Below are 27,185 nucleotides of genomic sequence, written 5' to 3' on the forward strand. Positions count from 1 at the left end.
TTTCCAAATGCCCTTGGGTATTTTTAAGACCAGTCTTCGTGGTCATCGAAGAAAATGTCCATTTGAATTTTTAATATGTAATTTAAATATATGAAATTTTTAAAATTAAAATCTCTGCTTTGATTGCAAATACTTTATTCAAATTGTTTCTGGAGCGATTTATTCATATTGTAAAATTATTTCTTAATAGTATTTTTAGTACATTAAGAATCTTTATTAGTCTGACTGAGGGAATTTATCGATGTTCATATATATCAAATTATCTATTGCAAAAAATAAGAAATTTAAATTCTTAAATTATATTTTTTAAGTACATGCTAAAAAATACAATTTAAAGGCTTATCAAACTTCGTGTTACACTTCTGTCACAAGAATATTCAGATTTTTTTTGTGAAGTGAAGTGAAAAGAAAATACTAAGAATCGCAAAGACCAATAAAGACCAATGAAAACATAAAAATTGAAGATAGTCTTGATTAAAGAATGGCGGAGCTCAGATGTATAAACTGTAATGAGGCTTTTGAGCGTGAACAAGGACATCGCTGCTTAAACAGCCCGTGGATGCTGGGAACTGAGAATGCAAACACAATATTGGAGGATAATGAGAATGAACTTAATCTTGATGAAAATGAGGTAATTTCTTCGGTGAGCGTGCAATTACCTAAATTATCAAAAGTCTGCACTGAAATATTCAACAGAAATTCCGATTCTGACACTGATGCCAGTTTATCGAAAGAAGTAATTTTCGGAACTGATCAGCATAAAAATTCAAACCCTCTCTCATTTTCGGAAAAATCTGAGACTTGTGACAAACGCTCCGTAAGCGACATCCATGCAATTCCTGGTCCTTCCCGATTGCCCTTGAATGAAAGCGAAGGAAGTTTTTGTAAGGAAGAATTCCAATTCAAACCTACTGAAGTAAATCCTACTGATCCAGTGCCTACTGAGGTAAAACTGCGGACATGTAAAATTTGCCATAAAGTATTCACAAAGAAATATCACTTAAAAAGGCATATGCAAATTCACGAAGGAGTAAAAAACCTCACATGTGACTTTTGTGAAAAATCGTTTCATCGAAAGAATAATCTGCAGACACACGTCAAGACGCATACGGGTGAAAAACCATTTCCTTGTGATGTTTGCGGGATGCGATTCATAACACACTATCGTTTACAAAGGCATAGGCAAGTCCACGGAGAAGAAAAAAAATACAGTTGTGACTTTTGTGAAAAATACCATATCACAATTCAAGAGAAACTTTGAGTCAAATATTAAACAGTATACCATACAAATTTGGCAGTTGTGAAAAATCATTCCTACTGAGTTCTTCTTTAAAGATGTATGTTAGGAGCCATGCGGGTGAGAAACCATACACTTGCGAAGTTTGCGGGAAAGGATATAGATGGAAAGGTGACTTTAAGCGACACATGAATAACCACACTGGAAACAAATTTTCGTGTGAAATCTGCGGAAAATCATATACTCAAATGCGTTATTTAAAGATGCATTCTTGCAAACCCACAGACGACAAACATTAAAAATGGAACATTTATGAAAAGAAATGTTTGTATAAAAGACGTCTACAAATGAGGAGGAGATTTATCAATATAAGTAAAAGAAGAATCTAAAAAATATCGTTAACAAACCGAAGATCATGCGGAAAAAAAAGAAAGAAACGAAATGCCCCATTGCGGAATTTTTTCTATAGATATAGGCTTTACTTATCGGACCTCTTTGCTCCATCAATTTCATTTGAATAAGATGTACGAGTAATTTTTTATTGGCATTTTAAAGAAACGAATATTTTATATTTTATTTCTATAACGAATATGAATTCAAAATCCTTGAAATGTTTTATTGAATATTTGACACAAATCTTAGGAGTGTTTCCTTAGAATTGTTATTTTTAATTCTATATGTAATTAAAAAAAGATAACATTTTGCATCTAATTTCAACAATAATATGAATTTTTATATTAGACTGCCATCTACTGTCCTGATTATTTTATACATATCACGTCAGGTGACTATTTAGTTTGACAAGAATACTGATTACATTTTATTTCGTATGAATCATTTATATTTCCTATTCATGATTATGTTAAAATATCTGCTATTAAAGACGTGTTATTTTAAATGTTCAAGCTTTTTTCTCTATGTGCATGGATGATTCTAATTTAGTCGATTCTCTTATATCGCGTTCAAAAACGTAATTGTCTTGTTCATCTATCTTTTTTCCGTAATCTTGCAAACTACATATATATTAAATAGAAGTCTAATCTAGCTTTCAACAGTGGTAGAAAGAAAGGAAATGAAAGAAAAACTGATCGAATTTTAAGGCACAATTTGTAAAATAAGTTTGGAAATCATGGAAAAAGGCTAATCAAAAATTTCCAAATTAAAGAAAAAAATTGCTTCTCTATTAGATTGGTATTATTAAAAAGAAAATATTTTAAACTTTGAGATGGTATAAAATTAATTTTTTGTGCAGTAATATTTTTGAAGTCGTTACGGAAAAAATATCAGCTTATTTTTAATTATAAGAAATTCAGCTATTTTTTAATTATAAAAAATTAGCTTATATTTTAATTAATTAAAATTTGGAAAAAGTTGCTCCAAGTTGCAGATTTCATCTTCCATGTTATAAATATGAAAAATTTGGAAGTTGTAGTAAAAGAGTCTTGACAGCAAAACGTCATCAGTCGCATCCTCCCCCCCCCCATGTTATTATTTGACTGAATATAATATGTAACACCTATATTCTTTCTGCAAGGTGAGTTAATTCAAAATCGTTAATCATAGAAAGAAAGAAATGAATGAAAATTTCAAGCATCGGCGTTGGAATTAGCTAATCTCCTCCACATTTAAGGCCCATTTTTTCTGTTTCTTTTAATCGCTATCTTAATACAGTTTATCTCGCATCTTTTAGCAGAAAATTTGAAGCAGAATACTGTTTAATATTTGACTCAAAGTTTCTCTTGAATTGTGAATTCCATGCAACAACAGTAAAAATATAATTAAGTGAAAAAATACTTTATTCAGATTAAAACGCATCCATGAGTTTTGGGTACTATTGTGGTTCAAATTTGTGCTGTATGTGATGCAGTGAATTTGTTGTCTATAACGTATACGCCGCTTTATTACGAGTGAATAAATAAATGTTTAATGAAAAGAAACACATTTTTTGATATTTCATAAAAATTTTGAAGCTATGAAGTAGTGAGATTACCTATGACTAAGGAGTAAGACGGGAAATATATTGAGAAGTCATTTTTTTCTTATTTTCCTTTAATAATTTATATAGAATAATCTAATGGAATGTGTTTTTATTATAAATTTTATCAGAAACTACAATATATTATATATATATATATATATATATATATATATATATATATATATATATATATATATATATATATATATATATATATATATATATATATATATATATATATATATATATACTAGCCGCCTTTGGCTACCAGCCGGTTCACCAGTATTATCGCTCGCTACAATTTTCAATTAAATATTTTAAGTAACTTGTCTCTTAATAGCTTCTCAAACAAAAAATTTTTAATTTTCAAATTTTGATAGTCATACCAAACTTATACTGTTATTTAGATCGTTTCGTTCAATTTACTATATATATTTTGCTAATTTGTTGTCATTTCCGGTAAAACTTCAACTTTAATTTAAAGTGGAAATGCTGAAATTGCAATTAATGTAAAGATATTTTTTAATGAAACCAAGCGTTTTATTTTATTCATCATTTTTGTTGTTTTTTATTTATTATTATTATTATTGAATATGAGTACTGCAAACAGAATCGTTCGGTATTTAAGTCTTATGTTAACTACAAAATATTTTTCATAATTTGCGTAATATCTCAAAGAATAATTCAACAAAAATTTCTCAGATTCAGCATAAATTACAGTTTTTAGTTTTGCTTTCAAAAGGATTGAAATGAAAATAATAATATTTTGTTCCGGCCTATAAATATATTTCAAAAATTATGAAGTCTAAATTTTATGCAGTAAGGTATCATATTCTGAGAAATATTCTGGACACGCCAAATTTTAAATAAATGAATGAATGTTTCTATTTTCCACGATTAACTAAGACTGATTTATGAAGTTTTGAATGTTAAAAATTTAGAAAAACTCAACATTTTCATAATCTTAGGCCAATTAATCTTGAGAAACCTGCGCGCTGATTGGCGTATTTTCTTTAAAACAATCGATGAAAAATCTAAAATTATCCTTTTTTTTTTTTTTTTTGAATAGTGATATTTAAATTTTTATAAATCAGTCAGTTTAAGTGATTGATTTTGTTGATTGGAAATTAATTCTTTATTTAAAATATTAGTGTTTCAAGAACATTTTGTTAAATGTGATTTCCACAGCAGAAGCTTTATGTAAAATCAAAAATTCGTTATACATTAGCGTATTTATTGGATCAAGTTACATAAAATATAATCATTTTCCATTTAGACCATTTTAGCTGATCTGTGTCTATTACTAAAGGTTTACAAATTAGCAGTGTGGCCCTGATTTGAATGGATATCCTGTTCATATTAAACAAAACTTGCCTTAAAATAAAACTGATTTATTGGATTAATAATACAGATAGTGTAAAAGATCATAAAATAATTTTTCTTGAATTTATTTTTAAAAAAATAATAATATTTCATATTTGTTTCATTTCCTACAGACACGTGACGAAAATCATATTTTTGCAGATTTCATTTCCAAAAAGATTTAATTTATTTTTAAATAGAGCTTTAATCGATGTGATGGCAACACTTTGAAAAAAGCTAATTTTTTCCCCATGAATGCGAAACGTGCTCGTGCAGTTTAAATTTTATTTTTATTTTGTATGAAAAAAATTGTTGAAAAATATAGTTAAATAATTTATTTAAAAATTAATTAAAAATAGAAATTTAATTTGAAGGTTAAAACATTGATATCATTTAAAAGATAAATTTTTGATATTTAACTTGATGTAAAAATCTTTTTTGTGCGGTAATATTTTCGGAAGTTATAGCAGAAACACACTAAATTTCGCTTATTTTTTAAATAAATAAAATTTTAATTAAAAATTCGAAAAAATAACCCCGAGATGCACATTCCCGGCCTCCAAGGTATACACGTGCCAAATTTCGTAGCTGTTGGTCGAACGGTCTGGCCTATAGAGCGCCAACACACACACACACACACACACACACACACACACACACACACACACACACACACACACACACACACACACACACACACACACACACACACACACACACACACACACACACACACACATTCACACACACACACACATTGAGCTTTATTATAAGTATAGATATATACATATATAATTTTATTAGACGGGTTCTTCAAAGAGTAAAGCAGACGTTCTTCACGTTTTAATTCTCACATACACTATATTGAAATATATATAATGTTAGTGCAGGTATAATAACAAAATTACATATTCTTACTGAACGTTTACTTATAATATTCTATCATCATCGAAAAAATCAATGCAAAAATCAATTATTCTTCACATTAACATTATTTAAATTGTGGATGTGAAATTGAAAGAACAGCAAAAGTAACAAAACTGAGATGTTTTCAGGATGCTATATCTACTTCTCACAACAAAACATGTTACATAAAATATCCAAGTGTATTGCAAAACAAATGACAAGTGTTCTCAAAATACGAAAAAAACTCTTTCTTGATGAATACAAATTTTATAGCTTTGAAGAATTGCAATTTTTGTTCGTATAAATTAACACAAATCTCAAACTTAACTAATATGGGCTTCTCGTTACCTGATCTACATTAAATATCTTTTCTTATAAGCAAAATAATAAGCTAAACTTTGTTTCAATTTTATGAAATTCGTAAATTGAGTGGAGTTCAAAATTTACATTTAATTAGTTGCTATTTACAATTTGCAGATTTAATCCAAGTTACACTCTTTAATTCTAAGTTCATGTACTTCGACTTTCTCTCTCAAAGATAAAAATTTTCTGCCCCTTCAAGCATTGGAATGACAAACAGTGTTTTTAAGAGATTTCATATATAGAAAAGGACACCGCTTAGCTGATGGCTACTAAGCAAATGCATGCTCCGACACTTTTCAGTATACTCATAACACATCCCTAGACGAGCGTCTGTAAGGAAAAAAAATTATGGCGAGGTATTCAATCAATCACATTTATGAAATGAGTCACAAATTCCACAGTCAATTCCAGTTCAAGATATATTGTGGTTTAGATATCATCAGTGTGGTTGCGTAGAATTCAGGTGAAACTTTTGATTCCTGCGAAACAAAAAATAAAGATGCGTTTAGTTAATAATGATAAATTATTAAAAATAACTAAGAGTAACAGTTAAGAATTAATATTAAGATAACAGTACATTTTACATGAATTTTTATAAAACCGTGTTTATCGTTTTTTCTGTTGCTTCCAGAATATTATAGCTTTTAAGAAACAAAAAGGCTGTAAGATCAGTATTTTATTTCATAAAACGTCAAATCTAGGAATCTTTCTTGTGTGTAAAGTATTCTTAAAGTATGCCATTGAATAAAAAGATTATATTTTCCTTTCCTGAATCGCTAGTGAAAATTATTGACCTTTCAGTAAATGGTTAGTTAATAGAATCCTTGTTCCAGATTATATTCTCTCAACGGTACTTCCCAAAGATGCCGAAATAGAGACAATATAATCTCAAAGGTTTGGTTAAAGATTTAATCTCAAAGAATATTTTGGTGTAGTAATTTTTTTGTGATAGAATTGCTCTGGTTTCTTATTTGTCATGAGTTGCCATGCTCTCAGTTGCCAAAAGCCCAAGTGGTCTGTCACAATGAGAAGGGGGAGGGGCACCACAGGAGACAACTAACTGAAAAAAGATAAAACCTGCTATTTCGCTAACAGATGGTCAATTATCAAGGAAAGAAAAACACTTACATTAATATACCCAAATTTTTTTATTGCATTTGCAAAGAAAATTACTTTTAAAAATTATTTTAAGACTGCTATTCTATGAAATTAAATATTCTATTAACGAATACGGAGCAAATCATTAAAAATTCTAACTTTTGTCTTTCAAAGAAAACGAACAATTCAATAATAAAACTAAATATTTCATATTAGCTTGACCGGAAGAGCAGAGGGGAGGAAAGCTTTCTGCAACATGAATTTGCACAGCTCTTGTGCAGATAACCGTACTTCAAAATTTATAATTTCATTATGTTTTAATTTCCATACGCATTTAACTGTTAAAAGCTAGTAGTCAATTGAATTGATTCACCCTTTATTTATGATTTAAAAAATGGATTGTAATCTGGGTTGTGAATATTTCTACCACAATTGTTCGCTACCTACCCATCCAAGCCTGAACCTAGAATCTGAAAACACCCTGGAAATTTTATATGAATAGAACTTAGGTTCAAATGAAAAGGCCAAAAATTGAACTAAAATAATCCTGGAGTTTGTTCTGAATCCTAGAAAACATAAGCTAATCTTTTAAATTTTGTAAAATAATGTCAATTAGAAACTAATAAAAGAATCCAATAATCCATTTGATGAAAAAATATGTGAGAATTTTTGTAGTTGTGAATGCTTTAACCACATTAATTTATAGCGCATGAGTTTAAGGCTGTTATTTCAGTTTGCAATAAGTGTTAATAAATTTGTAAAAAATTATTATATTGTGTTTTCGAGAAAAATATTATAACCTTGCTATATATGTAACATATATCAAAAATAGGAGATATGTGTTGATTGAAGGAGCATTTTTATATTCATACATCGGAAAACGGCTTCGAACATAAATTGACTGAAATGTATCGGATAGAAACAATTTCTTCATATTTCTGTTGATTTCAATTTTTAGAAGATATACTTTTATTTGCTACAAATTGGAGTCATCGAAGAAATTCAATTTTGTGTGATTGATGTGCACCGCTTAAAAAATACCGCATAAAAATATTCCAAAAATTCTGAAATAATTATATGTTGTAAAAAATTATACCAAATAATTTTTTACAACATATTAAAGAAAATTTTTATGCGAGCAGGTGGACCGCATAAAAATATAAGTTTATATTTTTAATTATCTATCATTTTAAACATGAGAGATATTCAAAATTCTCATAATATAATACAATTCGTTGGAATTCAAAATGAGCATTTTCTTCTGAAGAACAATTTCATAATCCCTTTCGTCACTTTAAAATGCAAGAATTGATTTGATTTTGGAGTATATTATTCATTTTGTTATGAAATCGACTGAATACATTGTATACCATAAGTAATGTATGAATATCCATACATTAGTTACTGACAGAAATGTTTACATCGATATTATTATTCAACAATTCTGCATACATTTACCTCAAAAATTAACAATCTTCGCATGTAAAAAGACTACAAAAAATTAATTTCTCTTCCATCCCTTTGCTGTTACTGCTTTATTTGGGCAGATAATTTTCTTCTGCATTTTTTAATACAGTTAAGGATATTCATTCTTGAACGGCATTCTTAATCTCACCTATTCAGATTTTCGTCTATTTTGCTTTGGTTGTTTCATATTTTTAATTATGAAGTCAATGCATCCACAACGAACTGCCTTTTTTCTAGCTCTGAAATTTTTGACAGGTATGTGCGCAATCCATCTCGAATGGGTAAAAGAATTGCTTGAAGTACTTAGATTTATTTTTCTGTAGGGGAGACCAGGGCTATTTGCACCAGGGACGATTTGACACTCGTCTAATAGGGCAGTTAAAAACCACTAAATGACAGTAGAAGTGGAAATAGAATGAACAGGAAGTATGACTTCATACGCTCAGAAGTTTTTAGTTAGATTCATATAGATCACCAGACGCTAAAGGTTAAATTGTTATATTTTGCATGAAAAGTAATTATTTACTACTCACTTGATTTTCTTCTGGAGTAAACAATACTAGCAATGAAGTTTATTGCGTGTTATATTTAGTATTTTGACGTTCATGAAAGTACTCATGAGAATATGTCTTTTAATTAATTTAATATTTCTGGAGAAAAATGGAATAAAAATAAAAATAGGCTGACGGGGCATGTTGGCATCAAACCGGGAGAGGCACCAGTGGAGCAGGTTGGCCTTGTGTTTTGAATGATGTCGACCACTAGTATTTCTTTTTCAAAAGCATGGTTAGGAACAGGACTCCGACAAATCGAGCTTCGAATAATCGGACGTCATTTTTGAAACAGTAAAACAGATTCTTCATAAAGAATGGTAGTATTCAAAGGCTGCTAAAAGTATGGGACATCTTTGCTTTCTCTAAAACGCTACTCCCAAAAAGCTTCAAAATACAGGAGTGCTTATCAGCTACCTGCCAATACAAAAATTTTTCTGCTGTCAGGAGAAGCAATTATCGCATAATATGTAAAAAGAGCGTCAGATGTTTAATTTGGTCTCGATGTGAAAAATGTACTAAAATTTACTTACTAGTTCGCTCTTTCATTAAAATGTGAAATGCCTGGTTCATGGATGGAAAATCAATAAGTAGGCGTGGAATGGTACAGCTTATTTTTATAAAAGGAACTGTACTTTATCCAATATAAGGACAGACGCAACGAGTGTCTGTCTGGATACCTCATTTAATAAAACCAACGTTGCTCAATTTTTTTAAAGTAGTGTTACAACAAATACAGTTTTGGACTTGCGGACATATGAAATATGGATCATACATATTCCATATTCCATAGCGACTGCTAACTCCCACTGGTTAGCACCGACATCAATATAACAGGCGGCATTTTAGCTTCTGGAATAAGTTCACTAAACCCAGACGTACTTCTCAGTTCGGAATTTCTTTCATGGTACGTAGCGAACCTTTATTAAGACACATCTAATGTATCTTCGTTTGTGGATTGCATTTGATCTAATCTGATGTCTACTGATCACTACGAAACTGTCTGCTGCAGAGTATGAAAGAAATGACACTCAACTGCTGTAAGTGTTATCACCTCCTTATCCTAAGTTTTGATCTCATACACTGTTTCACCGTTTGAAGAACTATGGCCATTATGAAAAGCCGGCACAAGACGAGAAATAAGAAAACGAATGAAGAGGATGAAAGAGGCAGGCTGTCATTTTGCAGATACCCCAGTGAAAGATGCACTTCATACAAAAATCAAGTTGTTACGATAATCAAAATTTAAAACTGTGAAAACTTTAGCGGTACGGGACGCGCCAGGATAGAACCTGGGACCTTTTGGTTACTAGTCCAGTAACCCATTTTACCAAAACAGCTGTCGGGTAGAACAGTTGTTAACTGGCTTATATGCTATTCACCTACAGTACTCTCCCTCCAGTAAGTCGGAGGTGACATGAACGATATGGCTGTTGTGTGGTGAGGTATTATTAGATGTTGTATTAATGGGCCTACCCAGTTGAGTAGCGAGTGTGTATGATGCGATTCACCAGAAAACCTAGACAAAAATAGCACACAATAAAAAAAAAGGAGAAGGCAAGCTAAAAAGTAGAAAAGTGGCAAAATAAGAAATGCAGAGAAAGAAAATGAAATTCAGGAAGCAAATCTTTCATTCTGAGAGTGAAGAAGAAGGATGATGATGAAAACGATTTTGATATCGATTGTGATTTGATTGAGGACTCGGAATATTTAAATTTGAAAAAGATCCAGAGGGTAATGATTTTGTATTAATGAAAATGTTAATTGAAGATAAAAAATTTGAAATTTTTCGATTCTAAAGTTTTGAATCAAAAGAGCTCTCAAAAATGAAAAGAATTTGATCTAGAAAAGATCTAAAATGACGAATGTATTTATTTTCCCCAAAAACGCTGAAGTAGCAGTTGTCTTAAAAGCTGAATTAAAAATGGTCCTGCCACTGCCTTTGGACATTTATCAACAAAGAGATTAAAAAAAAGCATTTTTGCACTTTGAAATCGATATAATTTTCTTGTATCTTGATTAAATTTTCCTAAATACGAAAATTAAAGTCCAAGTTTTAGTTAAATTTTATTTAAACTTTATTCAATAAAAGGTCCAAAATGGAACATTTTTATTAGATAAGTACAAAAAAAATAATTAAGAAAAGTGCAAATATACAATACCAATCTGCTCCTCGTATGGTGCCAACGTACCCCGGTCCCGGGGCAAGTTGACAACGATGGAGTCAGCTCATACAACTCGTTATATCTTGCTAGTTTTTTTAACCAAATTGTTATTACTTCCTTTTTATACCAGCCAAAGTTTGTAAGAATGTGTTACAATTGATATCATATACTATTTAATCATCATCAAAAAATAAAAAAAAACTATTCTCAATCAAAATTGGAATCAACCTGCCCCGGTCTTCACTACTATTTTGAAGACCTCCAAAGAACAGAACAATTTCTCTAAATCTCATGTAAGCATGTAATTTTTATTTCTAATTAAATATCTGATATTTTACTATAAAAACTGTATTCAAAATCATATTTTTTTCCGAACCTCTTCTGGACTGCTATATGCGCAACTTATTACAGTTAATAATAACTGATTAACGTTCATGATTCCGCAGTATATCAGTTTTCAATCAGTATTTTGAAATCAGAAATTTTCATTTTTTTACTTTATTCATCAATATAATATTGTATTGGCGATTTTTGTCTTATAAGATATTAATTAATCAAATCATTTTCCGTATCTTATTTAAAATATTTATTTCCGGATATATTTAACCCTTTGTACTCTGAAAATTAGGAAGATGCATAACTATGCACTTAATACAAGAACTTGTTTATTGTTCCAAAAAATATTAATATGCAATTGTTTTAAGTTGAATTTCCGCGAAAAATTAATCTATGACTTTTTACCACTCTGTAGGCATTTTTAACAATCAAAATAGAAAAATAAATAAATAAAGCTTCAAAATCGCCTTGAATGGTGCCTGGCAGGAGTCATCATAATGTTAAGGGTTCACCCTTAACTGAAGTGAAAAGACCTGCAGTGAAAAAGAATCTATTGTTATTTTTTTCTTTTTTTATCTTTTGGAAACCGCATTGAAACTTATTTTGTATTAATCCAATTTGTATCCTTATTCAGTATTAATCCATGTTTAGCTCTCTCATTCCTAAGCAATTCTAGAGAAAGCTAGAAATAAACACTCTATTAATCTTTTCATCCATTTCTTGAGTTTGGACTTTATTCCATGTCTTGCGCCCATTTATTCCCATACTGTAAATGATTGTTATAGTGCCTCATGCCAAACAATAAAATTTCTTTCATTAATTCGAGATCACTCTTTAACTATATACTTATAATAAAGCTCAATGTGTGTGTGTATGTGTGTGTGTGTGTGTGTGTGTTGCCGCTCTACTGGCCAGGTCATTTGACATACAGCTACCAAATGTGGTACATGTATACCTTAGAGGTCGGGAATGTGCACCCGGGGTCCCTTTTTTGAAATTTTAATTAGAATTTTAATTATTAATTAAAAACTAACTTTCACGCCAAAAAAATCTCCCATTTTCCCCACCACCAACTTTTCCGCCAAAAAAGGCTTCAGTTGTTTTTTTTCTCCCAACAGTAATGAGGCTAGGGTTAACATTTTTCGGCGGATTATTTCAAACGATTCTGTTTATTTTCTTAATGTTTTATGCATTTAAAATTAAACATTGTTAATTAATCCATACTTAATACTTTTGAATTAAAATAACAGAGAATAAAGGAAATTAAAAATGTATAATCTGCATAGCTTTGCCCCAACTGGCGTAGAAAAATTCACACATCTGCGTTACCGTAACTAGCGAAGAAAACTCACACATGCTCGTTGTGTTCTGATTGTTGTCATGACAACCATTATCAACGGATGATTTAAATTATTTTTAGGTTAGTTGCATGCTTTTGTAAGTAAATTGTATTTATGTTAGTTATATATTTTTTGGTATATGCTTATAGTTTTAAGTACATCGTTTTTTAAGTAGTTTTTTAAACCGGTTTTCGACCGATTATTTTAAACGATTCATTTTATTTTCTTAGTGTTTGATGCATTTAAAATGAAACATTGTTAATTAATCGATCTGTTCATGATGAATCTGAGAAAATGTTGTTGACAAATTCTTGAGATATTACATAAATTAAAAAAGATTCTTTAGTGCCCATAAAGTTTAAACGCTCAGTGACTCTATTATCAGTAATCATATTATTAAAAAAAATGCTTTGTTTCAGTAAAAAATATTATTATATTAATTGCAGATTAATCATTTACACTTTAATTTAAAGCATAAATTCTACGATGGGTAACAGAAAATTAGAGAGATACATATCACGTTATGACTGAAGGCCTTTATAATATTATGAGTGAATTAATTATATGACTATCAAAATTTGAAGTTTTAAAATATTTTGCTGAAGAATCTATTAAAGTTGGAATTGCGTAAAATATTTAATGGTACGACCGGAGTTTAACCCCTTGCTTAGCGGAATTTTTAAAAATCGCCAACAACGGCCTTGCGAAATGTTCAAAAGCAAAGGAGCAGATGTTCAATTATAATGCATAATAAAGATTGCCAGCTTTGGCGCGTTATCGCAACTTGGATAAGAAGGGGGTTAAACTTCGGTTCAACCTATTTAATTATTAAAATTTAAACGAACATTAAGATTGGCGAACCGGCTGGTCGCCAAAGGCGGCTAGTATACTTAATAATTCAAGATTTCTTGCAAATGTACAAATTCTGTGTTCTGTGCTTGTATTTAAAATCTTCATTGCCGAATGCCACGAGCTGTCTAGAATGAATAAATTAATTTTTTAAGCTCATTAAGAACTTAAAATATGCTTTAGAAATTCTATATGAATTTTAATTTCTTTAAAAACAAGGAATTACCATTGACGGTTGCTGCATTAAATTCAAAAAAAAAATCTTTAAAAATTTGTATTGATTAATAGATACGGTTAAATAAAAAAACTTAATTAAAAATCAGATAATTTCATCATATCAGGTATCGTTTCTGATTTTGAATATCATAGACATTTTATAATTTCAGTGTCGATATATAAAAAAATAGAAGTAGGCAAATTTAGTTTTTCCAACAGAAATTGGGCTCCAGTTTTAAACGTTTAATGATTATTTGAATTAAAGACGATGCAATTTTTTAAAGACCACGAAATTGAAATTGTTGAAGAGCAGCCAATGCAACCACAGTCTGCTACACTTCCTTTTAGGTCTAAAGTTCTTTTCATTCAGGTGCCAAATCCACCTGGAATGGGTTGAAGAAATCCTTTATGTATTTATATGCATTATGCGTACTATATTCTATACATTCAAAGAAGCAGAATTATTTCTCTAAATCTCCTGTATGCATGCTATTTTGAATTCAAAATAAATATCAGATATTTTATTATTAAAAATGCATTCGAAATCGGACTTTTTTAATCACTTTTGAACTCTTATATTCGCAACTCACAGTAAATAATAGTTGACTAACGGTAAGGATTCTTCAGTTTATCCGCTTTCCAAAAGTATTTTTAATGCAGAAATTTTCTTTTTTATAAAATTGGTTAATAAACATTACATAGTATTGACTGTTTTTGTCTTATAAGGTATTATTCAGTCAAATTCTGCAATGTACCTTATTTGGAATAAATATTTGTGTATTTATTTAACCGGTAATTGGAGATGTTAATCTTTTCACGCGAACAATTTACTAGTCTAGAGTCAAAGTGAAAACATTGATTTTTCGTTCATTTTTTTTTCTTTTGTAAACAGCATTGGAACTTATTTTGGAAACACAACACATTCTGGAAATCATGTGGTTATCAAAATATTTAAATATTTATATTAAAATGTTAAGTGTTATAATTATATATGTTTTAAAGATGTTATAAGAAACGCTTAAACATTTTTTTATGTGTAATTACTTTGTTTAGATATTACGGAATGGCATTAATGTTAATAACTTTTAAAATTTAACAAAGAAAAGCGATGAATACAATACTTTAAAATATTATTTTAAGAATATTTCTTTATTATTTTTACATTAATCAAATTACAGGCAGATCCAGAGTCAATGTCATCTCAAATAGCAACAGAAATTCTGAAAAAAGATTAATTCAGCTATGCGCACGTGTTCATACTCATACTTTACCCAACATACTGCTGAAAGAAGAACTTGAAGGTACAGAGGAGATGACTGTATTCAAGGACAAAATGCCACGTGATAATCAGAGCTAATGAACAACGCAGAGTCATTTTGACTCCCGTCTGAAGTTACGGGTTAAAACAATAGAATTTTTTTCCCTTCAATAATGCATAGAAACTTACGCATTTGTTTCTTTTGTATTATGATTTTATCAAAAGAAATGTAATAGTTGTTACAAAAAAAAAAAAAAAACCTCAGATATTTTGTTTGCAGTATACTTTAATTATAATATAAAGAAGAGTTGTAATTTACGATAGGATTTATTAAATATTTCCTGTTGCACAGACTGTTCCAATATCTAATATATTGTTATAATATATCTAGTATATTATATTTTAATGTAATTTATCTTATTATTAAAATAAAATAGAACTAAATTTATTATAATAACTGAACTGTAGTTTTAAGCCCATTTTTTTAAACAGGGACATATATAATCTATGACAAGAATTATTATTACTAAATTCAAAAAAAAAATTTTATTATATATACAGCAAAAAACAATTTCATGGTTATGTTTGCAAGGAAAATGCAATTGATTTAAAGAAAAAATTTTAAAAAAAATTATAATACTTTAATTATAAAGTAAATAAATGTAAATGTACCAGAAATGCGACTATATTACATATGATTTAAAAAAAAAGAATAATTGACATTATTTACAATATTATAAATAATACATTTGGTTTTGGAAACATACGCAGTACAACGGAATAAAATAAAAGTCGGAAATTGCTTAATTTTCAGTTTTGAAGAGCTTCAATAGCAAAATATATATTGCGAGATTTAAAAGGATGAGTGACAATGAAGTAGGAATAATTTTATTTTATTTTTTGCTGGAGTTCACATAATCTGGAAAACATCTGTTCTTGAAGCGCAATCATATTGTCAGATATTCAGAATCTTGAATATGCGAAATTCTGATCTAGAGATTTCATTTCTGAATGTAGAAGAAACTGACTTGAAGTTTGGGAAAATAAAGAAGAAAGGCCCTTACATTTCTTTTTGCATGGATTCGAAAAATGTGAAAACGTCTTTCCCTCAACATTCACAACATTCTCAGCATAAGAAAATGAACTATTTTACAACATTTTGTAAAATTTTTTTCCTGAAATAATATCTATGAATAAATATATTATGATTTGAAAGAAATTTAAAAATGGCTATTTCCAAATGCCCTAGATTATTTTTAAGACCAGTCTTGGTCGTCATTGATGAATATATATATTTGAATCTTTAAGGCATAACTTAAATATGCGATACTTTTAAAATGTCAATTCCAGCTTCCACTGCAAATATTTTCTTTAAGCAACGGCTGGAGCGAATTATTCATTTTATAAGAGTTTTTCTTAATGATTTCTTTAGTACTTAAAAAATCATTATTAATCTTACTCCCAGAATTTATCGATATTGATATCTAAAATTATCTATTGCAAAAATCGAAAATTTAAATTGTTTAGTTATAAATATTCCCTCTAAATATATGCTAAAAAATATATGCTTATGAAATTTCACGTTACATCTCAGACAGAAGAATATTTAAACTTTTCTGTTAAAGGATTTTTTGTGAAGTGAATTGAAAGTATCACGTATTTATCCTTTAAAATGAAACATAAAAATTGACGAGAGTGTTAATGAATGGAGGAGCAGAGGTGTCTAAACTGTAATGAGTCGTTTGAGCGTGAACAAGGACATCGCTGCTTAAATAGCCCGTGGAGTCTGGAAACAGGTGAAGCAAACAGAATATTGCAGGATATTGCGGATGAAATAGACGTTGATGAAAATGAGTTTATCTCTTTGGATATCGAGGAATTACCTGAATTATCAAGTGCCTGCGTTGAAATATTCAACACAATTTCCGATCCCGTCCCTGACTCCAGTTTATCGAAAGAAGTGTCTTTCGGGACTAATCAACCTACTGATTCAAGCACCATTTCATGTTCGGAAAAATCTAAGAACGACGAGAAAAGCTTCACAAGTGACGCCCATGCAGTTCCTGGGCCATCCCGAGTGCCCTTCAATGAAAGCAAAGGAAATGAATGTCAGGAAGAATGTCAACCCAAACCATAGCATGTAGCTTATGGACAACAATGGACATGCAAAGTTTGCAATTTCGTATTCCAACTAGAAGGCAATTTTAGAAATCACATGCAAATCCATGAAAGAGAACAATTTGAAAAGGCTGAGAGACCGTTCACATGCGAAGTTTGCGGGGAAAGATTTAGAAGAAAAGGTGATTTCGATATACATATGACTATCCATACTGGACAAACCTTTACATGTCATATCTGTGGAAAGGAATATTTTCACAAATGTAGTCTTCGAAAACATGAAAAAATTCATCTAGAGAATTAAAAGAAGAATCCAGAAAAGTATCGTTAATATTCCCAGCATCAAGAAAGGAAGAAAAACATTGCGGATGTTCTAACTTCTATACACCACCATTTTAATTTGATTAATCTCCAAGACTCATCTCACATTTTATTGACGTTTTAAAGTAGAGAATGTTTCTTCCTTTGACGAGAACGAATTCAAATTCGTTAAAATGTTTTATAGATTATTTGACTCAATTCTTTGGAGAATTTGCTTAAAATTGTTGTGAATTCTATATTATTAGAAAACAGATAAAATTCGGCATTTAACTCCAAGAATAATGTTAATTTGTATTTTAGAATATCATCTAATGTGTCACTATTTTATATGAGTCACCTCAGGCAACTATCTGATTTGCACTGAATATTAATGTATTTGCTTTTAGTCATTTACAGAGTCATTTTATTTTATTTATTGACATTTCAAAAATAATATTTTATATTTTATTGCAAATGATGAATATGAATATATAGTCATTGAAACTTTTTATTGATTATTTTTCTCAATTATTTGAAGCATTTACATAGAATTGTAATTTTGAAGTTTGTATGTATATAGAAAAAGATTAAAATTTGCATTTAAATTCAAGAATATTGTAGATATGTATATTAGAATGTTTTCTACAGCCATCAATATTTTATACAAGTTACCTTAGACGACTCTCTGGTTTATTAGGATTCTATTTGATTTCAGATGATTTGTTTAGATATTACGTCATGTCCATGATTCCTCTAAATTGTGTGACATTAATGCATTGATAGTTTAATAGTTTTAATTAATTTCTGTTCATTATATACATCAATCATTCTAATTTACTATTCACATGAATTTATTGTGCTATCAAAATCGTGAGAATCTGGTTTATCTATCTTTTATTTTTAATTTGTCTTGTAAACTGCATATTTATTAATCAAAATATTTCTCTAGAATTAGAACAATAGAAGAAAACAACGCGCTGAAATATTTGATGAATGAAAATTTTCTCGAATTTCAGATCAATGTAAAATAATTTTGGAAATTTAGTTGTTAAAAAATTTCCAAAATGAAGAATAAAAATTACTTGACTATTTGATTGATATTATTAATTAGATATTTTTTTTAAAAAAATTAAGATGGTATAACATTTATTTTTAAGCAATAATAATTTTGATGTTGTCATAGAAAAATGAAGAAATTCAGTTTTTTTTATTTAATTAAAATTACAAAAATATTGCTGCAAGTTTTATATCTTCATCTTTCAAGGTATAAATAAGAAAAAAATTTATAAGTTGTAGGCCAAACCGTCTTATCTGTAGAAACATACCAGACTCATATACAAATAAACACATGCATTAATCTTTGACAGAATAATGAGTCAGATCCGTACTCTTTCTGTAAATTTGCTTTAGTTAAATACCATTAATCATAGACAGAAAAAACTTAGAAATATCAAGTATCAACGTTGGAATTAGTTAATCTCTACCATTTTTGAAATTTATTTTTATTATACATTTTGATCGTTATATCAATATAATTTATTAACAAGTCAGTATTTGCTATTTATATTTGCTGATTACAGAGTCTCTAAGGAGCAGAATACATGCCGCGGTATTTAATCAATCACATTTAAGGAAAGAAGAAGAAATTTTGTAGTGATATCTAGTTGTCTGAGGCAGCTTCCGTAATTCGATGAACTGACGCTTAGGGCTTTTCATTATTGATAGATTTCAAAGATTTCAAATAATACAGTTGGGATAGCAATTTACATTTTAGTAAATTACCATGATCAATGATTAGTCAATTAAAATGGTAGGAGAAAATGCTATTCAAATTTATCTGGTATTTACCAAAATAAATATATAGAAAGACAAAAAATTACGCTTTGATGAGTATCTATTTTTTGCTCTTCTTGCCTTGCATTTTTAATTACATTGAAGCTAGTTTAAATTATTAATAAATATGACTCTTTCTGTCTGTCTGTCTGTGTGTGTGTGTGTTTCTGTGAGTGTGTGCGTGTCTACTTGTGTGTATGTGCATGCATCTTTGGAGCGCGGGATGGTGAGCTTCGGGGCGAATTTTTGAAATTTTTCTCACAGTTTTTATTAATTAAAAATTTATTATTTTTGAGTGTTTTCATCATTTTTTTTGTTCGCTATCATTATTTTTTATTGAAAAAAATTAATTGATAATTAATTTGATTGAAAAATTTATTTTTATTGAAATTTTAAAGAAAAGAATGCTTTATATTTTAAAAGATTATTCTTTTGATGAATATGAATTCAAATTCATTGAAATGTTTTATTGAATATTTGACACAATCCTTTGGAGTATTTGCTAGAATTATTATTTTTAATTCTATATTTATTTAAAACAGATGAAAATTTTCATTTAATTTCAATAATAATATCGATTTTTATAATAGAATGTTATCTACTGTCATCATTATTTTATCCAAGTTACCTAAGGGGACTACTTGTTTTGCCAGGAATACTGCTTAAACTTTACGTACATAATTACATTAAAGCATCTGTCAGTGAATCCGCGTTATTTTAATTGTATTTATGAAATTTGGTTTAATATGTACTTGAATAATTCTAACTTGGTCGATTCTTATGACCTTATAGCGCTGTCTAAAATATAAATATCTGGTTCATCTGTCTTTTTTAATTTGTTTTGTAAATTAGATAGATAATAAGCAGAACTCTTCTCCAGTTTTCAACAATCAACGATTAAATATTTTAAAAAAAGAAAAACGGTTCCAATTTCAGGATAACATTGTAATATAATTTTTGAAATGAAGAAAAAAAATCTATAAAGTCATTGCCAAAATAAGGGGAAAAATTGCTAAACTATTAAACTAATATTATTAAAAAAAATAATTTTTTAAACTTTGAGATGTTATAAAATTCATTTTTCTGCAATAATATTTTTGAAATTTCCATAGAAAACTGCTGAAATTCAGGTTATTTTCTAATTAAAATTTTAAAAACATTGCTCCAAGTAGTACATTTTTTTTCTAAAGTATGAATAATAAAAATTTGTCTGTAGACTGGCCTACAGAACGTCAACAGATGCATCAAATTAATTTTTGACAGAATAATATCTACGGCCCATGTTCTTTCTGTCAGCTGTGTTAATTAAAATTTTTTAACCATATAAAGAAAGGTCTAAGAAATTTCAATTGTCATCTTTGGAATTGATTAATCTCCTCCACTTTTGAAACGATTTTTTACTATCAATTTTGATCGCTATCTCAATATAGTTTATCTTGCATCATTTAGCAGAATATTTGAAGCAGAATATAGATACAGATTTTATTCAAAATTTCTCATTCATTTGTCAAAGCTATGCACAAACGGTTAAAACATAAATCCGTGGGAAAAAAATTTATATAGATCAAAACTAATCCAGAAATTGTGAGTGTTGCTGCGATTAAAACTAGCTAATTACACGATGCACTGATTTTTTTCGTTCATAACGGTATGCGTTGTTTTATAATGAGTGAATAAATTTAATTTAGCAAAAAGAAAAACGATATTTAATATTTTAAATTAATTTGAAGCTAGGAAGGGTCTGAATTATGTAAAAAAAATATTGAAATGTTATTTTTTTGTTGTTTTTTAGTCATACTTTATGTTAAATAATCTAAAAATTATTTACCTCGTGTTTTTCTTACAAAATTTGTCAGCAACTACAATTTTTATTTCCTTTAAAATCATGTGCTTCAAGCAGTTAAGCAGATATACTTCAAGTTTAAATTTACTCGAATAGAATATATTAAAACATATACACCGTTCATCCAGAATATTATAGCATAACTATATATTCTTACTCAACTTTACGGTTACTGAATATATTATATGAATGTCAGAAACAATCAACTTAAATGATCAATTATTCTTTACATCAACATTATTTTAATTGTGAATATGAAATAAAAAAACTTGAAATTTGTTACTCATTTATTCCTGATAATAATCGGTGCATCTAATAAACAAGTTAACAGAAAAGCCAGTATCGATGTGAGATATTTTGAAGATCCTATGTCACTCCTCGCAACAAAAAAATGTTAAAAAAGTGTTACAGGAAATATTCAGTGTATTATAAAAAAATAGCTAGTACATTGATAATACGAAAAACGTCTCTAAATAAATTCGAAGATTATACGGTTTGAAATTTAGTAATTTCCGGTATCACTAATTAATACAAGTCTCCTACCTAACGAAAATCTCGTTTTCGTTCCTTATCTTATATAAAATATTATCAATTCCTATAAATTAAAACATAAATCAAACTTTGCTTTAATTTTATGAAACTCATTAGAATTCGTGGAGTTCAAAATTTACATTTAATTTTTATTTACTGTTTGCATTTGTAGAAATTTATCGAAGTTTGGTTGTCTCATTTCTTTAATTCCTGCACTTCAGAACAGTGTGAAGTGCGAGTTTCTGTTTCAAAGATAATAAAAATTGTCTATCATTTCAAGAATTGCACTGTCATTCAAATTTCATTCAAATTGCGGGCCGCAGTGGCCTGGTGGTAAGGTCTCGGCTTCGGTAAGGTTTCAGGTTCGTGACCCGATTCCACCGATGAACCGTCGTGTAAGGGAATCTGTTGCATGTTAAATCCGTCATGACCAAACGTCCTCCCGCTGGTGTGGTATGGAGAAGGGGGTGCCAGCTCAGGTGTCGTCCTCGTCATCTGACCGCGATTCAAAATTACGAGGTCTGTCCCAAAATAGCCCTAGTGTTGCTTTAAAAAACGGGACGTTAATATAACTAAACTAAACTCCATTCATATTGCCATTCAAAAGAATTCAAATAAAAACGATCGTGAAATTACTTTATAAACTTTGCTGATAATAGCAAAGCCTGTAAGTTCTATTAAAGAATGTCACCTACAAATTAAGAAAAAAAATTAAACATTTGACTTTTTCGAATGATCTGCGAGAATTTGTCTTGTTTATGAATGTTTTAAAGGATTGCGCTATAAATACTTCTCTGCATTAATTTATAGCGAAAGAGCTTGATGTTTTTATTTTCTTTAGTATTAAATATTAACAAAGATGGAAAAAAAAATTGCGTTTTCAGTTGCGTTTACGTAATAAATACGACCATTAGAAGACATTGATTGATTGAAGGAGCATTTTTATATCGATATCTAGGAAAAAGATTTGAACATACAATCACAGCAATGTATCAGATAAAAATAAATTCTTAATATCTGAGTTCAATTTAATTTTTAGAAAATATACTTTTATCGCAGAAAACTGGAATAACCAAAAAAATTCAAGATTGCAATACAAAGAGGTTTTCAGTTTTCCTATTTAGTTTTATTTTAATTTATTAATAGTTATTGAGGATTTCGGTTGTCTTGTTTGATTTTGTTTTAATATTTAATTTTTGTAGAGGATTTCAGCTTTCACATTTTATTTTATTTAATTATTTATGACGCATGAGAGCTTTCCTTTTAAGTGACAAACGTTGTTGTCATAATTAGTTTTTATTACATATCTGGACTAAAAGAATTGTTTTATATTCAGTTTTAAAAACAACCATTCAAAATTATTCCATACTCACCGAAACGTAGAGTAAACAAATTTAGTTAATCGAATACTAATTTAAAAAGATCAACAACTGTATCTAATACAATCAAATCTATTTTGGTACGGCAGACAGGGACCGATTAAAAGAATCGACATGAAAGATATTAAAAAACTTCATAAAGAGGATTAAATATTATCTTTACATCATATTAAAGAATGTTTCTATGCGAGAAATGTGACCGCATAAAGAAAAGCTCCACTGTGAAAAGTTTACGTGTTTTCGAAACAAAATAAATAATTTAATTACGCATGGAATATATTTATATAAAAATTTTATGTTTCCTTTTAAACATGGAGAAATTTTCAAAATGTATATAATTCAATAAAATTCGTCGTAATCAAAAAACACTAATATTCTTGTGAAGAAGTAGTTCAAAATCGCTTTCCTCACTTCGAAATGCAAACGTTGGTTTGGAAATATTATTCATTTTACTTGAAATTCACTGACACAGTATGCGCTTATGATGTGTTAGTTCACAAATGCACGTACTAAGATAGAGAACATTACGACGATATTATAATTGAACACATTTGGCATTCATATACCAAAAATATAAAAGGAACTAGCATAGAAAAAGACCCACAGAAACAGAATAAAGCCTCCTCCCTTTCCTCTAATGTAATCACATTATTAAATTACAGATAATTATTTGCAGATTTTTTTTTTTTTTTTTTTGTATTTTTTCAATACAGAAGAAGAATATCTATTCTCCAATAGCATTCATACTCCCAGCTATTCCGAGTTCATATAATCTTGTTTTTGTCATTTCATTTCTGAATGATGGAGATGCTGACTTATGAAGCACCACTAAATTTCGTAGTGAAGATTTCATATCTCTTGTTTCACGAATTCAAATAATCTAAATAACACATCTTCTTCAATAATTAAAACCTTCTCAACTATTTTGTAGAATTTTTCATATTTTTTTCCTAAAATAGTGCTAAATATTTAAACTCTAATTGCATGCATTATTATTTGTAGAATAGTAATGAAATATAATACTGATATAAGATTATGACTTAGATATAATCCAGTAAAATTATGATATAGTTATTTAATGTTTATTTCAAATACATTGAGAAATAGGTTACTACATATTTGCTAAGAATTCGACTCTCTGAAAGAAATTTCGAAATGATTATTTCCAAATGTCCTTGGGTTATTTTTAAGACCAGTCTTTGTTGCGTTTTAAGAATATATTCGATTGAATCATTAAGACATAATTTAAATATATATGGTACATTTAACATTTTAATCCCGGTTTCACAGCAAATATTTTCTTGAAATATTTTATTGAGCCATTTATATTTATTCTAACATTTCCTTCTTAATACTTTCTTTCTTTGAATGCATTAAAAATCAAGATTAATCTAAATCACCAAATTATATTTCCTAAACATGCTTTAAAAATGTATGACATTTTGCATACATCTCTGTCAACATAATATTCAGGCATTTGTGTTAAAGAATTTTTTGAACTGAATTGAAAAGGAAATAATAGGATTACATTATTTATCTTTGACAATGAAATCTCAAGAGAGAGTCAATTAAAGAATGACTGAGTTGATGTGTTTGGACTGCCATGAAATATTTGATCCTCAACAAGGACATCACTGCTTAAACAACCGTTGGATTCTTAGAACTGTCGATGGAAGAAAAATGGTGCGGGATATTTCGGATGGACTAGCCTTTGAAGGACGAGAATATGTCTCATTAGCCAGTGAGCAACTGCCTGGATTATCAGCCGTCTCTACTGAAATATTCAACAGAAATCCAGATTCTTACACTGCTTCCAGTTTATTGAAACAAGATACTCTCAGGATTGATAAACATACTCGTTCAAGCTACGTTATAGTTTCGGAAAAATCTGAGGATTACGAGAAATGCCTCGTAAGTGACATCCAGGCAGTTCCTAGTTCTTCCCAATTGCAGGTCAGTAAAGACAAAGGCCGTCTTTGCCAGGAGTATTTGCAACCAAAACCATATCGTGCTGTGCCTACTAATGTGAAAATTGTAATATGCAACATTTGCCAAAAAGTATTGAAGAGAAACTATTTGAAAAAACATATGCTAACTCATGGAGGAAAAAAAACACACAGATGTGATCTTTGTGGAAAATCGTTCCTGCTAAAGTCGAATTTACTGAAACACACAAGGGGTCATACAAGTGACAAACCTTTCAGTTGTGATGTTTGTGGGAAGCGATTCGAAACAAACGATGATTTAAAGAGTCATATTAACCCATGGGGAAGAGAAACCATACAAATGTGACATTTGCGGTAAATCATACATACGAAAGAATTCGTTAAATATACATGTCATGTGCCATTCGAATGAGAAACCATTCATTTGCGCTGTGTGTGGAAAAAAATATAGACATAAACCTAATTTGAACTGTCATATGATAACGCACACTGGAAAAACATTTTCATGTGAAGTCTGTGGAAAGTCATTTACTCGAATGTATTCTGTAAAGATACATATTTGCAAACACAGAGACAAAAACAATAAGAATGTGACATTTTCGGAAAGAAATTTTGTATAAAAGAGATCTAAAAAAGCATGAAAAGATTCATCTACATAAGTAAAAGCAGAATCAAGTAAAATATTTTAATAGACTGAGTAGCATTGACAATTGTATAATCACAATTGTAGTTGCTTTTATAGAAATATGTGCTTATTTTATTTAGCCTCTTTGATCCATCAATTTCAATTGAATAAGCTCCAAGAGTCATTTTATTGTTTTAATGACATTTTAAAGAAGAGATGGTTTTATATTTTATTCCTTTGATGACTATAGATTCAAAGTCATTGAAATGGCATTTGGCACAATTCTTTGTAATATTTGCTTATAATTATTTTAAATTCTGTATGTATTTTAAAAAAATATAAAATGTGCACTTAACTTTACGAATAATATAGATTTGTATATTAAAATATCATCTAATATATCATATTTTATCATATCATTATCATATCATATATCATATTTTATCATATCATTATCATATCATATATCATATTTTATCATATAATATCATTATTTTATACGAGTAACTTCAGACGACTATCTGGTTTGCATTGAATATGATTGTATTTGATATCAGATTAATTTTTAAGGGGCAAATTCACGTCTATGATTCCTCAAATCTTTCTGACATTAAAGGCATATTTATTTAAATGTTTGAATGTGTTCTGTCTTTTTATGTGCATGAATCATCTAAATTTACAATTCTCATGAAATCGCAGAGCTATCAAAATCGTACGAGTCTGGTTTATGTTTTTTTCTCTTTGTCTCGAAAATTCCGTAGTTATTACATAGAATTCTGCAATGGTTTTGAACAATGGAAAAAAGAACATGCGCTAAAATATTTGATGAATAAAAATTTGCCCAAATTTCATGTGAGCAATGTAATATAATTTTGGGAATAAGGGGAATTAAACTGTCAAAAAGTTATCAAAATAAATAAAAAACTGCTTGACTACCAGATTAATATTATTAAATAGATAATGTTTTAAAATTTTATGATGGTTAACATTCATTTTTCAGCAATAATAGTTTTGATGTTGTCGCTGAAAAATGAAAAATTAAGCTTTTTTTATTTAATTAAAATTTCAAAAATATCTTTGCAAGTTTTACATTCTCATCCTTCAAGGTATAAATAAGAAAATAATTTTTAAGTTGTAGTCCAAACCATTTTGCCGGTTGAAAGTCACTAGACTTATACGCAATTAAACACACACTTTAATTTTTGACAGAATAATGTGTCAGACCTTGATTCTTTCTGTAAATTGCGTTAGTTAAATATCGTTAATCATAGAAAGAAATGACTGAGAAATGTCAAGTATCGGTGTTGGAATTGGTTAATCTCTTCCCCTTTTGTGATCCATTTTTACTATTACTTTTGATCATTATATTAGTAAAATTTATCTTGAATTTTTTAGTAGAATTTTTGAAGCAGATTACAGTTTCTTTCGCAATTCAAAATTGTAGGCATCAACGATAAAAACTTAAATATATGAGAAAAAAATTT

At 28.9% G+C, this 27,185-nt stretch overlaps 1 protein-coding gene across 1 annotated transcript; it reads left to right on the forward strand.

Annotated features, from left to right (window-relative positions):
* Positions 1 to 481: 481 nt before the first annotated feature.
* Positions 482 to 25,422, forward strand: LOC129971960 (zinc finger protein 235-like). The gene is made up of 2 exons (XM_056085939.1): positions 482 to 1,182; positions 24,792 to 25,422. The coding sequence occupies exons 1-2, from the start codon at positions 482 to 484 to the stop codon at positions 25,420 to 25,422; spliced, it is 1,332 nt and encodes a 443-aa protein (XP_055941914.1).
* The last annotated feature ends 1,763 nt before the right edge of the window (positions 25,423 to 27,185 follow it).

This window comes from Argiope bruennichi, chromosome 6 (genome assembly GCF_947563725.1).
Source record: "Argiope bruennichi chromosome 6, qqArgBrue1.1, whole genome shotgun sequence".
NCBI lineage: Eukaryota > Metazoa > Arthropoda > Arachnida > Araneae > Araneidae > Argiope > Argiope bruennichi.

Excerpts from the sequence above, each read along its gene's own strand:
- LOC129971960 (XM_056085939.1), top strand. The coding sequence starts at position 482 with ATGGCGGAGCTCAGATGTATAAACTGTAATGAGGCTTTTGAGCGTGAA. Across the intron at positions 1,183-24,791 it reads TATCGTTTACAAAGGCATAG|AACTGTCGATGGAAGAAAAA; the intron begins GCAAGTCCACGG and ends TTGGATTCTTAG.